Source organism: Diceros bicornis, chromosome 39 (assembly GCF_020826845.1).
Source record: "Diceros bicornis minor isolate mBicDic1 chromosome 39, mDicBic1.mat.cur, whole genome shotgun sequence".
Lineage (NCBI taxonomy): Eukaryota > Metazoa > Chordata > Mammalia > Perissodactyla > Rhinocerotidae > Diceros > Diceros bicornis.
Genome location: NC_080778.1, coordinates 27,965,049 through 27,982,367, shown reverse-complemented (window position 1 = coordinate 27,982,367; position 17,319 = coordinate 27,965,049). Strand labels below are relative to the sequence as shown.

The following is a 17,319-nucleotide window of genomic DNA, read 5'->3' as shown; positions in this document are numbered from 1 at the left end:
AGAAAGCAGAATTAATGACCACTTGGATGTAGACGTGAGGGAGATGGAGGAGTCAAGGGTGGCTTTGAGATGCCTTCTTGGGGCCTCTGCGGGATGCCATTCAGTGAGACTGGGAACCCAAGAAAAAAATGTTTGCGGAGGGAAGATAATTTCAGCTTTGGACATAATTAAAGAAAAATCTATTAAAGCCCTCAGATACACTAGGCACTGTGCCAGGTGCCGGTGATTCCGAGGCAAACAGGTTGGAATGTCCGTCACAGTTTCTTGAGAAATAGGTAAACGACAATTCAGTGCGTCATAAAAGAGGTGTGAGCAAAGTGCCTGGTGGCCGAGATGGCCAAGCCACTGCTTCTGTCTGTGAGTCAGGGACGATTGCTTTGAGTGGCGTTTGAGCTGAAGCTTGAAGCTTGCCAAACCAAAAAGAGCATTCTGGGTAGAGAGGAAAGCATATGTGCACAGTGATAGAACGTTCTGGAATGCCTGGGGAGCAGCGAGAGATTCAGCGTGGCTCTAGAGAAAGGGCAGGGAGGGCCAGTGGTGGGCAGTGAGGTGGATGGGGATCGGCTGCATCGTGACAGCCTGCTCAGGAATTTGGTGTTAATCTTGTAGTTAACACGGCGTTAGGAGATATTTCTAAGTGGGAGGTGACGTGGTCAGACTTGTTCTAGAGATGCGATGCTGGCTGCACGTGGGGGCTGGGCCAGATGGGATTGAGGGAGGACACCCATCAGGAGGCTGTTGCTACACATACCCATTAAGGTATGGGGTGAAGAAGTTGGGATTAAGACTTGGGTGGGGCAGGTGGGCAGTAGGAGAGGGTGTGAGAGGGACAGACTGAGGAGGGAAAGTCATTGGGCCTCTGTCCTGGGGCCCTGGGTGACATGTCTGTAGGCCACCTACATGGAACCATCTACCTGGAGATACCTAATGGAAAGCTCTGGATTTAAGAAGAAACTTGTTGGTTTCAGAACCTCTTTTCACTCTTAAAAACTCTTAAGGACCCCAAAGAGCTTTTGCTTATGTGGGTTATATCTGTCAACATGTACCTTATTAGAAACTAAAACTAAGACATTTAAAAATGTTCATTTATTTTTAAATAATAAGTCAATTACATGAATATACACCATATATTTTTATGAAAAATAACTCCATTTTCCAAAACCAAAAAATGTGCCAGAAGACTGGCACCGATTTGCATTTTTGCAAATCCCTTTAATATCTGGCTTAATAGAAGACAGCTGGATTCTCAGATCTGCCTCTGCATTTTGCAATATCACGTGACATGTGGTCTCTGGAATACTCCATGGTACACTCGTGAGGGGAAGAGAGTGAAAAAAGCAAATTACACCTTCGCATTATTATGAAAACAGTTTTTAGAGGCCGGCCCAGTGGCGCAAGCGGTTAAGTGCGCGCGCTCCGCTGGGGCGGCCCGGGGTTCGCCAGTTTGGATCCCGGGCGTGCACCGATGCACTGCTTGTCAAGCCATGCTGTGAGGGCATCCCATATAAAGTAGAGGAAGATGGGCACGGATGTTAGCCCAGGGCCAGTCTCCCTCAGCAAAAAAGAGGAGGAGTGGCATCGGATGTTAGCTCAGGGGTGGTCCTCCTCACAAAACAGAAAACAGTTTTTACTGTGCAGACTCCCTGAAAGGGTCTTGGGAACCACAAAGTTTCCCGGGAACACACTTTGAGAACCACTGAAGTAGACTCAGCAAATGTCTGGTGAATGACACCATTCTGAGTTCCCATAGCCCTTTATTCAACAGCGAGCATGGCATTTATTTCACAGATTTATATTGTGTGTGCGGCTGCTTAGCAAGAGGTCTGAGCTGGAAGTGTGGGTGTGGGCTCGTGGATAGAGGGGCTGGTGGAGGGCATGAGCCTGGAAAGATGTTCTGGGCGGGACCCCATCATTGAACAAATGAGCAGAGGCTAAGGAACGAGCTGGAAAGACTTAGGAGGAGACTCAGGCCACGTTGGACAACCTAAGAGAGAAGCGAGGTTCAAGGAGGAGGTAGTCCAAAACTTTTTGATTTACAATAACAAGTAAGGGAGTGGTCCACAGTGTTGAAAGAAGCAGAGAGGTTGTGTGAAGCGAGGAATGTGGAGATGCTGTTGGATTTGGCAGTCAGGAGGTCACTGGCGGCCTCGAGGGCAGTTTCGGTGTTTCTGCAGTCAGTGGGCCAAGGCGGAGTGGGGGGGGGTGACGAGTGGGGGCCGCAGCAGAGGCCTGGGGGCTGGCCGAGAAACGCCCGTCACCTGCCAGACCCAGTCATTGTTAGTTCTGTGCAGGTTCCGGCACCACGGGGAGAGGCCCTGCAAGAGAATGGGAAGCCGAGCTGGGAACCGAGAAGAGAGACGGGAATGCTGCGGAAGATTCCAGTAGGAGACTAGGATCTGAAGATAAAGAACCCGTGATACTGAGAAGGGATGGAGTGAAAAGACAGGTGTGCTCGAATGTTCTTGGAGCATGACTTGTGACAGGGAAAAATGGAAGACGGTCTAAGTTTCCATCATTTGGCAAATGGTTCAACACCACTCACTCATTCATTCATTCATTCAACCAATATGCATTAAGGTTCAGCTGTGCCAGGCTCCATTCTAAATGCTGGGGTTACAGTGGGCAGCAGGACAGATGAACTGGCATGGAGAGATTTCCAAGATGCATTTTTATTAAGAAAAGCAAGTTGCTGAACAATACATACAGTACGACACTGTTTATGTAAAAACAGACCCCGTAAAACAATGTATGTGTGTATCTATTAGATGTGCAAATGAATGCATAGAAAAAGCACTGGAAGCATGCACACAGGAGAGGCAAGTGGAATTTAGGGTGTGCATGGAGAGACATGATATCCTTTTATTCTTTATACTTCTGCATTGTTTCCATTTTTCACAGAAAATATATTTTCATGATTCTTTCTGTATTTTAAAATGTTTTTTGAAAGATGTGGGTCTTTGTGAGTACAAAAGAGAGAGGGACCCAGTCTGTCCAGGGTGTTCCTATTGGTTTAATCATCTTTTTTGTAAACGTCTGTCAGGCTGTAGCCCCCCAGCCCCCGCCCGGCTGGAAAGGATCAAATTTGGGTTAGGGCTTTCTATTTTAGGGGTTCAGTCTGGTCTGACTTAATTGCCAGGGAAAGCCGTGCCAGTGCACAGAGCTGAATTTGGGTCCAAAGTTTGCGTTTCTGGGAATACAGTTCACCAGGGAGCATTTTCCCCAGTTTAAGCTGAGGAGCTGTATTAGTTTGCGAGGGCTGCTGTAACAAAATACCACAGACTTGGTATTTATGACATATATTTATATTTTATTTATTATTATTGTTGCCTCACGGTTCTGGAGGCTAGAAGTCCGAGATCAAGGTGCTGGCAGAGTGGTTTCTTTTGAGGCCTCTCCTTGGCTTGTAGACGGCCATCTTCCCCTGGTGTCCTCACATGGTCTTCCCTCTGTACCCACCTGTGTCCAGACCTCCTCTTCTTATAAAGGACGCCAGTCATGTCAGATCACAGCCCACCCTAATGGCCTCATTTTAACTTAATCACCTGATTAAAGACTCTGGCTCCACATGCAGTCACATTCTGGGGGACGGGGGGTTAGCGCTTCAACCTGTGAATGTGGGGGACACAATTCAGCCCATGACAGAGCCTCAGAAACTCTCCTTTGGCCTGTGTACAAATGTCCCGAGTGCTGGGCGGCCTGCTCAGCTGCCCTGTGCCTCCGCCCGGTGATCCTGCAGGGTGCGTGTGGGGTGCAGGCCTCGCGCACTAGTAAAAGCAGGGTGATTGCATCTGTGGCTCCACAACCACACTGAGCAACTGAAAATCCCCAAGGGGACCAGGCGTCGACATGATTTCCTGACAGATAAGGCGGGGCGGGAGCGTGCATAATTTGCCCTCGGTAACCCGCCGGCCTCCAGGCCAGGCTGCCCAGAAAACGCCTGATGGGTGCTCTTTCTCTTTAGCTCATGCCAGTGGTGCTCTGCCGGGAGGAAGCCGGGGCCAGGACCCTCGCCAGAGGCCCGGGGGGCCCAGCATGGAGCGCTCGAGCAAGATGGAGTTCTTCCAGAAGCTGGGCTACAGCCGGGAGGACGTGGTCAGGGTGCTGGGCAAGCTGGGCGACCATGCCCTGGTCAACGACGTGCTGCAGGAGCTGATCCAGACCGGCAGCCGCCCTGGGGCCCGCGAGGCCAGCGCCGGGCCCCTGCTCGTCCCCAGGGGCTCCTGCGGGACCCCCGACTCCGCTCAGCGTGTGCTGGGGGCCGAGCTGGAAGAGGAGTGCGGAAGCCCAGCCAGCTCCTTGCGACCCATAGTGATCGACGGCAGCAACGTGGCAATGAGGTAGCTTTCTTCACCCTGTAGCAGTGGGATGGGAGGAGAACTGTCCCTCTTCTCGGTGGTTTGGTCCAAAGAGCTTTGGGGCCAAGGAATGGGGCTTTGAATCCCTGTTCCATCCCTTAGTAGGCTGTGTGGCCTTAAGTAAGTCACTTAACCTCTCTGAGCCTCACTTTCTCCGTCAGTAATGAAGGTAGTTGTAAGCATTGGAGCAACACAAAATGCCTAGGACAGTGCTGGACACAGAGGAGGTGTTCCATAGGTGCTGGCTACTATCATATGAGCCCAGAGAGAGGCCCTCTCGGAGGAAGGCTGTGGGTGATCAGGGAGGAGCCTAGGGCTGGGCCTTGGCAGGTGCGCCTTCTTGTCTGGAGCCGTCTCGCGCCAGCTGCGTGACTCGGGGAAAGCCGTGCTACCTCCGTCTCCTCTTCTGTGACGCAGCCGAGAGATACAGCTCTTGTATCTCTCATAACCTCCCTCAGGGTTATGAGAATCGGGTGGGAAAACGTGCTGGGACTTGAATGCATTGGAAGCCCTCTGCTGGGGTTGCTGGGGGGTGGCTGGTAGTGTTGGGGTTCCTGAGCTAGGTCTGAGAGGTGTGCTTGTGGCCGCTGAGCTGCAGACATGGTTGTTAGTATTTGTTTATTGGTGTCTCTGTGTGTTTCGGTGACGAGAGCATCATGCCCCGCCTTGTCATCCTTCCTGGCCTGGCCACGTTCAGCTGTGAGAGAATCTGCAGCCTCACCCACACGCCCCACTGGGCGAGGAGAAGGCTTTGCCCAACCAAGGGCATTCATCTACTACTTGGCTCCGTTGCAGCTGAGCAAAGGGCGGACCATAGGAAATCAGCCAGTCACTCACAGCTGTCAGTAGATGCATTTCCCTTTTCAAAAGCCAAGCCGTGGGTGGGAATCAAGAGAAGCAGTTTATCAGCAGCCCTGAATGTGTGAAAAGGGCATCTTTTGGCTGACAGGCCGAGCAGTTTTTTCTGGCGATTTGTGCTAACTTTGGGGCACTGCGGGCCATTAGTTTCGGATGGTTCAACCCAAGATGGCTGTTCCTAGCTGCCCTGCTTGTTGTGCACTGAGAGGGTTCCTTCAAGTTTTAGCCGGGTCTCCCTGGCTTGGTCATGTCCGCAGGTGAGGGAGCCCTCCCTTCTCCCTGGGGCTTAGAGCTGGCCCTCATCCTCACACGTGCCCCGTGGAGGCACCAGACAGGCGAGCCTATAAAATCCTGCTTAATTCAGGATCTCTGGGGGAGTTAAAGGGATTTTAAAGAATCCAGTAGGTTCTGAGGGTCCTGGAGAGAAAGTCTGAGGGGGGCCTGGCCTCTGTCTGATCTGGATGAGGCACCTCTCCTTCTGAGCATCAACAGAAAGAGATTTACATTCATATCTTACATCTTTGAATATAAGATGATGTTGCTTAAATTGAAGACCTTTCCAGCCCCAAGATTATATGAGCTCTGGGATTCTAGATGAAAAGAGCAGAATGCTGTAGTGTAAAAAGACTACTTCAGGTGCCACAGGAAGGTGTCGGCATTCTCTCTTTGGGGACCAGATGTTCTTGAGGAATTGTTATGATACGGTGGTGGTAGAAGGTTTTCTTCTGATGAAAGTCTCTGTTGTTACTTGGAATTCAAACTTAAACCACATCCTCTATTTGCACATGGCCATGATGTGTTCTGGGTAAGTCCATTTAGTCCCATGCCCCCCACCTCCCACAGTTGTAATCAGTTTAATCCCTTCATGCTTAATCTGTGTGGGTGACAAATGGAAACCATCACGAGTGAAGAATGTGTCAGAACATAAATGCTTTCACACACTTGCTGCCTAAAATTCACCTCAGTTAACCAGAACACGTATGTCCATATGTCTTCTCAGTGTCTACACACACACACAAACATTCCCCCCATCCCCTGGATGCCCGTAGTTAGGAAAAAGAGATGAATTGCACAACCACCACCTGATGGTGGGACTAAATTTGTTCAAAGGAAAGTCTGGGAGGGAGTTGGGGTCTGAGGTTCAGCCCCATCCTCTGCTCCTTCTCCTACAATCCTGCCTACTGGGTCCTCCAGCCAGAGTTTCAACAGGACCCATGACCCTCAGGCTCTGCCAGACCCTCAGTTGTGAAGGATGGATCTGAGTGTGGGGCTCAGCCTTTAGAGAGAATGGATGGATGAAACCTAATGTGGTGTCTAGTTATTATCTGTTGACATCAAAACTCAACTAACCTCAGAAACATGGTTTTAAAAATTCTCCTAGGCTGAGGTTTTGTAGTATTGCAGACATGGCTGTTCTCTGGTTTTGAAGATGGTCCTGCTTCGTGTGCTCTATGGTCCTGGTAGGGGCAGAGGGGAGCTTAAAAGACAGATTGGGACACATGGCCCTTCTGTCCTGAGCACATGAGGAGTGTCTTCTGTTGACAGCAGCATCCTCTAGGGTGCCTGCTGCCGGATGTGGCTCTGTCCCCTGGAGCCTGGGGCAGCTTCTGCCTTTGCTCACAGAGAACAACAGCCTGACTTTTCAGGGACAGTTTTTTCCCCCTTGTCTTTGGGAAGCTGTGTTTCAGTGGATCCTTAAAGACCAAAATCTATATTAGTTTCCTATTGCTGCAGTAACAAATGACCACAAACATGATGGCTTAAAATAACACAAATTTGTTGTCTTATAGTTCTGGAGGTCAGAGTCCAGCATAGATCTCCCTGGGCTAAAATCAAGGTGTCGGCAGAGCTGAGTTCCCTTCTGGAAGCTCTAGGGGATGATATGTTTTCTTGCCTTTTCCAGCTTCTAGGAGTCACCTGAATTCCTTGGTTCACGGCCCCTTCCATCTTGAAAGCCAACAATGGCCTGAAATGATATACAGAATGTGGAATGTGTATACATATAGGTATTTCTCTGGGGAGAAGATTCACAGCTTTCGATAGATACTGGACGAGTCTGTGACGCCCATATGTAAAGAACCACTGACGTAGAACGAGAAATTATAGGTGATGTCATGCTCCATGGGAGGCAGTAAGCTATGTGTCCTCTGTCAGCACAGAGAATGTTAGAGCCGGCCATCAGTCCTTCATCTGACCCTCTAGGTTGAGAGAGGAAGAAACACAGGAAGGGAGTAGGTGGGCTCGGCCAAGGTCAACACTGGCTCCATCAGACCCCGGCCTCCAGCCCTGTGTTCCCGCCATGTCAGCCAATGTAGAAGTTTCCAGAGGCTTCTCTCCCCAGAGCTTCAGAATGTGTAGCCCAAGGCTGTTTGTAGTGGCTAAACCCAGTGGGCCCTGGGTAACCGCTCTCTGGAGCTCACAGCATGGGCCCCTGGCCAAGTGCTTTTTAAAAGAAGTGGGAACATGCTTGTTCGGAGCACACAACAGTTGCCCTGTGTTATGAAACATGTTTGTCCTTAAGTCATTTAAATAGAACCACACCACCAAATTAAAAAAACCCTCTGTCTCCTCATTGTAACAACAAAAGCAGTCCATTTGGCTCTTATGAGGAGGACTGACGGCTTCATTTATCAATTCATAAGTGGTGGGTCAACTTCAATAATTCTAGGTTGCAGTGTGGGGAAATACATAAGACAGGGACCTGGGAAACCAGATCTTATGCTTGCCCGTAGTTTTGCTGACTCTCTTGCTGTATTTCACGTAGGAAACCAGGGAGGTCAGAAGCAGTAGATGGAACATGGGGCTTAGTGTTCAAAAACCCTAGTTCTGACTTCTAGCCTGGAGCTGCCCAATAGAACTCCCTGCGATGATGGAAGGTTCTATACCCGTGCTGTCCATCACAGGGGCCACTTGGGGCTACCGAGCATTTGAAATGTGGCTGGTGCCACTGAGGAGCTGAATTTTACATTTTATTTCTTTTGCACTAATTTGAATTTATGCGTCAATAGCCACACGTGGTGAGTGCCTGCGTATTGGTCTGCACAGTTCTGGCTTTTCAGCTTACCAGCTGTGTGACCTCGCGTGAGTCACCTGACTTTTTTGAGCCCCTGTTTAGACAATTAAGAGGTTGGGTTAGGGCCGGCCCCGTGGCTTAGCGGTTGGGTGCGCGTGCTCTGCTGCTGGCGGCCCCAGTTCGGATCCCGGGCGCGCACCGAGGCACTGCTTCTCTGGCCATGCTGAGGCCACGTCCCACATACAGCAACTAGAAGGATGTGCAGCTATGACATACAACTATCTACTTGGGCTTTGGGGGGGGGGGAAATAAATAAATAAAATGTTAAAAAAAAAAAAAAGAGGTTGGGTTAAATAACAATAATCTCAAATGGCTTTTCACCTCTAACATTCTAGGATTCAAGGTGATTATTTTATGCATGCGTGAAAGAAAGAAATGCGTTTTTCTCGTGAAGGAATTTCTCTTCTTCTGCAGAGGTTCAGAGAGAGTAAGTAAGTTGCTCAAGGTCACAGAGCAATGAGTGCCAGGCGCTGGATTCAGAGCCCTTTTCAAAGCCTTGCATTACCTCCAGCATCACATGCCTCTGGCTTTCCCCCCGCCCAGCCTTGAAAAGGGTCTCGGGGGAGACCCTGACCCCATATTCTGGGGCCAGAGCCTGCTTGTGTTGACCAGAGCCCTTCCTGAGCAGGATAAGCCCCGAACTTGGACTTGCCTGCTGCAGACAGGATGCGCTAGCCCCCCACTCCCTCTCCAGGGGCCCAGGTGCTCTTCGCGGGACTGGTCCCCAGGAAACCACTCCTGCTGCCGCCAACCTGCTGGGAACCCCCAGGGCGTCACAGGTGCAGCTATTGGTGGCCCTGACTGGCTAGCAGCACAGAGACTCACTTCCACGCACAATCCCTACCCTTCGAGGTGTGTGTGTATGTGTGTGTGTGTGTGTGTGTGTGTGTGTGTACATGAGAGGGAGATGTGAGCTGAATACACTTGACCTTAAGGTAAATGTCCAGCAGGTTCTAAATAGAAGGTGGCTCTCGTTGAAAGCAGGTTAAAGCTGCATTCTGATGTCTGGGAAGAACATTGACCCGCACGTGTCAACTGCTGGCAGACTCACCAGTGCCCGCCGTGATCAGCATTCTGTAGGCAAATTTAGGAAAGGCGTGATTTGAAGGACTTCAGCTTAGGGGAAAACCACCTGATAATTTCACATCCTCTTACTGCTCCAAAGAAGGCTTTCATTTGAATGTGTCCTCATTTTGGGGTACAGGCTTTTCTGTTTGGGTGGTGCTTGTTTACGTTTTTAAACTCTTAGAAACTTCAGCAGAATAGGATTACCATGGGAGCTTTGCATCAGGCCCCTTGGGGGGTTACCGGTGGGAGGCGTCCTCCTGGGCTGGAGATCAGACCTGCTTCTGAGCCTCTGAACTCCCCCGACCAGCGCTGGTCCTGGGCTCCTACCTAAGTCTGAACCCATTTCTGCTCTGTAAGAGGAGGATGCCCAGAGCAGCCCCCACCCACCCGCTTTCTGTCCCCTGATTTGAGCTGGGGAGAGATCTCCTGGTGAGAAGAGCTATAAACTCCAATTTTGAAGTGTTTGCAGCTTAACCCCACGTCGAAACGGTGATGTCCCCTCACATCTCGAACCCTGAAGGGACAGTTTTGTGAGCCACTCACATCTGCGGGGACTTCTTGGACAGTAGTTGACCCTACAGTGGTGCTCCGATCAGATCTTCTAGTTACTGGAACTGTGGCTGCCCCAGGCACAGTTGTCACGTAGGCGAAATTTGCCCCAGGCACCCACCCACTTCCCCTTACCACCCTCCCTTTATTCAAAACCTCCCACTTCTGTTTCCTTTTCCCAGGGCCTGGTTCTTAGCTTGCTGCCTGATTAACTGGTTCACAGGGACTGTTAATAAGCACTGAGGTCCCTCCCCAAACTCCAGCGTTTTAACAGCAGGTAACTTATGCTCCCGAGGAGCTGCTGTGTGGATCCCAGCGGCAGAGACTGGAGAGGAGCAGGAATAATGGACTAAGCGGAGATGGGGAGGTAGAGTTTGCAGCCCAACAGATCAGGCTCTGCGGTCTGCTGCTAGATCAGGGAGCTGGGCACATTGCTTTGCTGTAGTTTCCTCGAGGGTGAAGTGGGATGGAGGTCACTTCCTCAAGGGCTCGTTGTAACGATTAAATGAGGTACGTGTGCAGAGTGGCCCGGTACCCAGGACTCTCTATGAATATGAAAAATGAGCTCCAAGAAGCAGAGCGAGGTCTGCTGGTTCACTGCTCTCTGAGCACCCAGCACAGAGCCCGCCGAAGTAGACGTTCACAAATCAACGTTGGGTGAATGGAGGATCCACAAGTGAAGAGATACCTTTGGCTGGTGTCTTTTCCTCTGTGTGCCGGGGAGTGGGCTCCCAGGGTGACCGGGGATGCTTTCTTGCCTGACTGTGAGCTCTGCTGGCTCCTAGAGACAGACCGCCATGTGGTGAGGAGATGGCCCCTGTTTGAGGCATCAGTCCTGCCATTGCATGGGGCTTTCTGTGGTCAGAAGTGGCAACCCTGATGGGGTTTTGAGGTTGGTAAAAAAATGTGGCAAGGATTGAAAAATAGACAATCTTCACATCTCAGAAGAGACCAGAAGGCTCGTGAGGAGAGGTTGGAGTGGGGTGTGTGGGAATCCAGTTCTGCATAACACTAGACCTGAATGAAGATCTTCCCTTTCAGAGAGACCAGCTTAGCGGTTCTGGGGGTCAGCCTCTGACCTCCCTGTGCCTGGAGTCAAAGCTGGAAGGGAGAGCACTTCTTAGGGAGAGAGGAAGGTATTGGCTGCACCGATGAGCTGTGAGTGGTTGTGAGCTTGATCCATCCTCCCTGGTCTTGGAGGCTCGTATCTGCCCTTTGGAAACTCTTGGCTGAGGGTCTGCCATCTTGGAGTTTTGTGTCAGATAGGCCTTATGGCCCGTTTTTGCTGCGTGAAGTTGATGGTGGCACTGTTCCTCAGCCCTTCTCTTCTTGAACTCCTGGACTGCCGACCCCCTCCCGTCTATATGCCCCTGGCCAGGGCCACTGCAGGCTGTGGTCCTGAGCAGAGTCACCAGAACCCGTTGCCCTGCTCACTTTTGCCCCCTCACAGGGGTTGGAGTCAGTCTCCTTCTCTCTCCCTCATCACTGAACGTGCCCCCTCCAGCCACACACCCATCAAAGGTGTTGGGGATGGACAGTTGGCTTTTGAACGGTTAAAAACAGATGTGTAGTCACAGAAAAGAGAACACTCAAGAAACAATTTTTAAAAGAATTGTGGTAGTGATATATTTACTTGAGAACTGACTGAAGATAGACTTTGCTGCAGCCAAGAGATGCATGTGTTAGGGGTGCGGTGGCAGTGGGGGTGTCATCCATTGTTCTCATGACTGCTCCAATGTGCACAGAAAGTAGACCTTATTTCCTATGATGGGTATAATCTCTTCCCCACCTTTTTAGGTAGCAGGGAGAGGCAGACTTAAACTTGCCGATTTGTGGCATCTCAGTGTCTCCTGTCTTCTGGACGACTCAGGGTTCATATTTCCTCTCCCTCCCCCGCTCCTCTCCCAAATGGCATCTGGGGGCTTTGAGACCTGGTGTGGGCTGGGAGAGGGGTTCTAGAACCCTCCCATGGCTCTGCTGGAGAGTGGTTAGGCTGGTCTGACTTCCGGAATGGTGACCATGGAGAGGTCATTGGTCCCACTTGGCGTTTGGGGAGCCATGCTAGCTTAAAGTGCTGTCTTCCTCACGGGGACCTGTTTGTCCATCCCCAGGCCTCAGATGATCCACCAGACCTGGGACATGCAAGGGATCCAGGGCTGTTGCTTCCAGTTCACCTATCCACCACTTTCCTCCCAGGCACCCGCATCCCTGCGGGATGCTCCACCTGCTGAAACCAGGATTTGTCCGAGAAGCTTACAGCCCACCCAGGCTGTGCTGAGAGACAAGCCTTCAGCCGCCTCTTCACACCCATCTTGTTTTTGCATCTGCGCCTCCCCTTATGGCTCAGTGGGGTGGAGCAGGTATGGGGGTGCAGGGGTAAGGACCCTGTGAATGACCTCCTCCTACTTCCTCCAGCTCCTTTTTTTTTTTCAATTTCCACTGGGGAGGAAGGAGCTGGCTTTCCACTTCCTCTTCCTTTTTACCGCAGACAGCCCCGTTGATATTTTCCCCTTGCTGTTTGCATATGCCTCACAGCTCAGCCTCAGTGGCCAAAGGCATGTTTTCTCTAAACTGGAAGGCACTCAGATCTAGGCGGCAAGGCCTGGTTCCTGATACGTTCCGGAGGCTCAAGGGGTTTCGAGTTCTCTCGTATCTCCACAAAGCCTGACTTCCAAAACTGTTAGTTAGTGTTTCCGAAGACTTCCTTTTTCTCTTTATCAACCTGGAGCTGTCCCAGTGCCCTCTGAGCAGATGGCAGGCGAGGCCACACACAAGAGTAGGCACAAGGATGAAAATCTGGCATGTTATCCGTCAGGACGTGGGCCGGCCGCTGTGGGCCGGGCTCCTCAGCAGAGGCGAGCACCGAGGCGACGCCGGCTCTCCAGGAAGAGGCCGCCCCTCCCGCCCCACGGGCTACAGCTCTGCCCTCTGCTCACTCCACAGGCTGCTGTCACACTGCTCTCTTCCTGGTCCCTTGACAGCCGTCTTTCCTGCACCAGGATCTTTCCAGCCAACTCTTCCCTTTGCCCGGAGTCTTTCTCCTCCTACTATTGAGACCAGTTTCTTCTCAGTCTTATGTTTACTCAACGCGTTTTCATTGAGCCCTTACCAATTATCAGACACCGTGCTCCGTGCTGGGAATTCACTGGGGAGCAAAGGGAACTTATGATTTATAGAGAGGGAGACCCAATTCATCCCAGGGGGGAGTGTAAGCATTCAACTGTGCTAAGTACCAGGAAGGAGCAGTCCAGTGCTGGGAGGACTCATAATAGGGGCATCTGTGGGGTGCAGGGGTCAGGGGATGCTTTCCTGAGAACGTGGAGATGAAGCTGAGATCTGAAGGAGGAAGAGGAGTGGACTCAGCCGAGAGGAGAGGAAATAGCTGATGCAAAGGCCCTGTGGTGGATATGGAGGAAGGTGCACAGCCAGGGTGAAGGGCTGAAGGAAGTGCAGGTTCTTGGGGTGGAAGCCGTGAGTGGAGAGTGATCCTCTTGAGGCCAGGCTGTGTCCCATCCATGGCTAAGTCCAGCTGATTTACCTTCTCAATATCTCAGATCTAACCACTTGTCTCCCTCTCCAGCAAAACACCACTGACCTCCATTGACTAAGCCTGAGGGATGTTTTCAGGCTTCCTGGGTCCCTCGGAGCAGCATTCGGCTGCCTCCTTCTCGTGGCTTCCACGATGAGCACTTTTCTGGTTTACTTCCTTTTGTTTCCTCATAGATCCTTTCTGTCTCTTTTGTAAGGTTGTCCTCCTCCACTGGTAACCAGCTACTGAGTTCCTCAGAGTGCCTCCAGGTCCAGCCCTGGGCCTCTCACTCTGTCCCAGGCTTTAACTGTTGCGTACACACAGGTGACCCCCACACTTCATCACCCAGACCTCTCTTCTGAACCCCCGCTGCTTACTTCACATCTCCACTCAGCGGTCACAAAGGCTTCTCCAACTCAGTAAGTGTCCACGCCCAAACTCGAGATCTTTCCCTCTAAACCCCGTCCTCCTCCAGAATTCCCCAACTCAGTGAAGAGCCCCACTTCCAGTTATACAAGCCGGAGATCTGGAAGCATCCTCAATGCCTTCTTTTCTGTTCCCTCTATACCCAATCAACCACTACGTTCTGGAGATTTTACCTTCTAAATATCTCAAGTGCACCAACCTCCTCCGTTAGGCACCACCACCAGCTCTGGCCAAGTCGCCATCAGTTTCCGCCTTGACGACAACAGCTTCTTAACTGGTACCCAGCTCCCACTCTTGCTCCCTTCCAATTTATTGTCCTCTGTGCTGCCAGATTGAGCTTTTTGAAACATACGTCTGATCGCATCACATCACACATATCCTCAATCTGAAAATCCTTCCCTGGCTTCTCATTCCTCTTACAAGAAAAGAAGAGCCTTAAATAAGGCACGGAAGGCCCCGCCTGGTCTTGAGCCTCCTTGCACAACACTCTCTCCTTCCTGCCTCCGTCGATGCCTTTGGTGGAATTTGTGGGGCACGTTGGCCTCCTTTCTTGGACTTGGAAACCCCAATAACACATTTTCAACCCTCTGTTAGAGTGAGAGTATCGGCAGATGGCTGCTTGCGTTCATTTTGTGTTGATCCTTATTAACTTGCCTGATTCCCTTTGATTATGAGACTGTGACCCAGGATATTCCCAGGGGAAATCACCCTTTAGGAACCCTTTCTGTGTCTCTACAGATTTTTTTTGTTTTCCCATTGTAGCCATGGAAATAAAGAAGCCTTCTCTTGCCGGGGAATCCAGCTGGCTGTGGACTGGTTCAGGGACAGAGGACACACCTACATCAAAGTTTTTGTCCCATCCTGGAGGAAAGACCCACCAAGATCCGATACCCCTATTAGAGGTATGCTGGAGCAGGTACAGGCTCAAGAGGTGCTATCCACCTTTCCTCGGTCGTACACCTCACAAGGACCGTCAGTTATCTCCTGAGCTGTTCGTGTGATCTCTGTCTTCCTCACTGCCCTATGAGCTCCACGAAGTTCATAGGATGACCTATGAACTTCGGATGTTCACTGCCATAGCCCTAGCACCTAGCATGATACCTAGCATATAGTTGGTGCTCAATAAATAGTTTTTGACCAGATGAGTGAACAAATTACTTCATCTTGTAGTGTGAACGATTAAGTTCCAAAAATAATGTCTTACAACCCTCTGCAGAAAGATTGGATCTGCATCCTGCCCCTGATAGAATATAGGATCTGAAAGAGAGATTCATTCGGTCTGGTGATATTTATTTACTGAATAGTCCAATCTCTTCATTAAAAAAAAAAGAAAAAGAAACTGAGACCCAGGGAATTCTTTTTTTATTTATTTATGTTTACTGAAGTATAGTTGACATACAATATTATGTTAGTTTCAGATGAGCAACATAGTGATTTGACATTCATGTAAATTATGAAATGATCACCATGATAAGTCCAGTACCCATCAATCACCATACAAAGTTATTACAGTATTATTGACTATATTCCCTACTCTGTATATTACATTCCCGTGACATTTATTTGATAAGTGAAAGTTTGTACCTCTTAATTTCCTTCCCCTATTTCACTCAACGCCCACTCTCTGGCAACCACCAGTTTGTTCTCTGTATCTACGAGTCTGTTTCTATTTTGTTTTGTTTATTCATTTGTTTTGTTTTTTAGATTCCACATATAAGTGAAATCATATGGTATTTTTCTTTCTCTATCTGACTTATTTCACTTAGCGTAATATCCTCTAGGTCCATCCATGTTGTTGCAAATGGCAAGATTTCATTCTTTTTTATGGCTGAGTAATATTCCATTATATGCATATACCACATCTTCTTTATCCACTCATCCATTGATGGGCACTTAGGTTGCTTCCATATCTTGGCTATTGTAAATAATGCTGCCATGGACATAGGGGTGCATATATCTTTTCGAATCAGTGCTTTTGTTTTCTTTGGGTAAATACCCAGAAGTGGAATTGCTGGATCGTATGGTAGTTCTATTTTTAATTTTTTGAGGAACCTGCATGCTGTTTTCCATAGTGGCTGCACCAATTTACATTCCCACCAACAGTGCACAAGGGTTCCCTTTTCTCCACAGCCTCACCAACACTTGTTATCTCTTGTCTTTTTGATGACAGTCATTCTGACAGGTGTGAGGTGGTATATCACTGTGGTTTTGATGTGCTTTTCCCTGATGATTAGTGACGTTGAGCATCTTGTCATGTGTCTGTATATCTTCTTTGGAAAAATGTCTATTCAGGTCCTCTGCCCATTTTTTAATTGGATTATTTGTTTTCTTGAGGGAATTCTTTATTTTTTATCAGCTAGGACTATTTTAAGCTACAAATAATAGAACCTTGTGGTTTAAATAAACAGGGATTTTTTTTTTTTTTTTTTTTTTGCTTGTTTTTTGCTTGGCTTTCTTGTAATGAGAAGTCAGAGCTAAGCCGCGGGTTGCGTTGTTTCAGCCAAGTCACTGATGGTGGGGCTGACCTCTTGGTGATTCTGGGAGATTTCTTTGACTTTTTCTTCCAGGTTTTTTACCAAAAGTTTTTGTTTTTAATTCTATCAATGGTTACCATTAGCTTCTTCTTCTCTCTCTGTCTCTTTATTTATTTTTTATTTTTAAAATTTTTTTTGTGAGGAAGATCAGCCCTGAGCTAACATCCATGCTAATCCTCCTCTTTTTGCTGAGGAAGACCGGCTCTGAGCTAACATCTATTGTCAATCCTCCTCCTTTTTTGCCTCCCCAAAGCCCCAGTAGATAGTTGTATGTCATAGTTGCACATCCTTCCAGTTGCTGCATGTGGGACGCGGCCCTAGCATGGCCGGAGAAGTGGTGCGTTGGTGCGCGCCCGGGATCTGAACCTGGGCCGCCAGTAGCGGAGCGTGTGCACTCAACCGCTAAGCTACGGGGCCGGCCCTATCTCTTTATTTTTTAAATAAAATGCTATTCTTGTCTTATGGATCAGTATCTTCTTGACTATTTCTATACTAATATAGACTTCTAGAAAGTTCTCTTAAGTTCCACGAATGAATCATATTTATTTTTTCCAGGGTCAATTCTCTTTGTTAATCTCTCTCTTTCTCTTTTTGTGCTGTTAGGTATTCCCAGAAGTCAGGTGATCCTTTGGTTGTCAGTTTTTATTTGTGAATAAAGCACCAGATTGGTTATATATATGTCTGTGCCTCTGCCGTGGGCTTTTGCTCCTAGCATGGGGCTCTCTCCCTGACTGGTGGGGTGACCATTGGTGCTGACCGCAGACGGCCCTTCAGTGTGCCCTGCATGGAGGGGCGGCAGGAGTGGGCACCGCTGTCCGCCACACATCTAATGCCACCAGGATGATGGTTTTACTCTAGGAAGTCAAAGGCCACATGGGAACCTCCTCCTTCCGAGTTCTATCTTCACTTTCCACATCGGGGTAGGGG

The 17,319-nt window shown here is 49.4% G+C and overlaps 1 protein-coding gene across 2 annotated transcripts in view; it reads left to right on the top strand.

Moving 5' to 3' along the window:
* The window catches only part of ZC3H12D (zinc finger CCCH-type containing 12D), a 30,937-nt gene that overhangs the window by 4,300 nt on the left and 9,318 nt on the right, over positions 1-17,319 (top strand). Inside the window, exons 3-5 of one of the 2 annotated variants that reach the window (XM_058534260.1) lie at positions 2,292-2,446; positions 3,962-4,337; positions 14,621-14,760. In XM_058534260.1, coding sequence (XP_058390243.1) covers positions 4,033-4,337; positions 14,621-14,760 — 445 coding nt within the window. In that variant the 5' untranslated portion in view covers positions 2,292-2,446; positions 3,962-4,032. Of the gene's footprint in view, positions 1-1,128; positions 2,447-3,961; positions 4,338-14,620; positions 14,761-17,319 lie in introns of those variants that run through there. The other variant, XM_058534261.1, reaches the window with a different exon arrangement.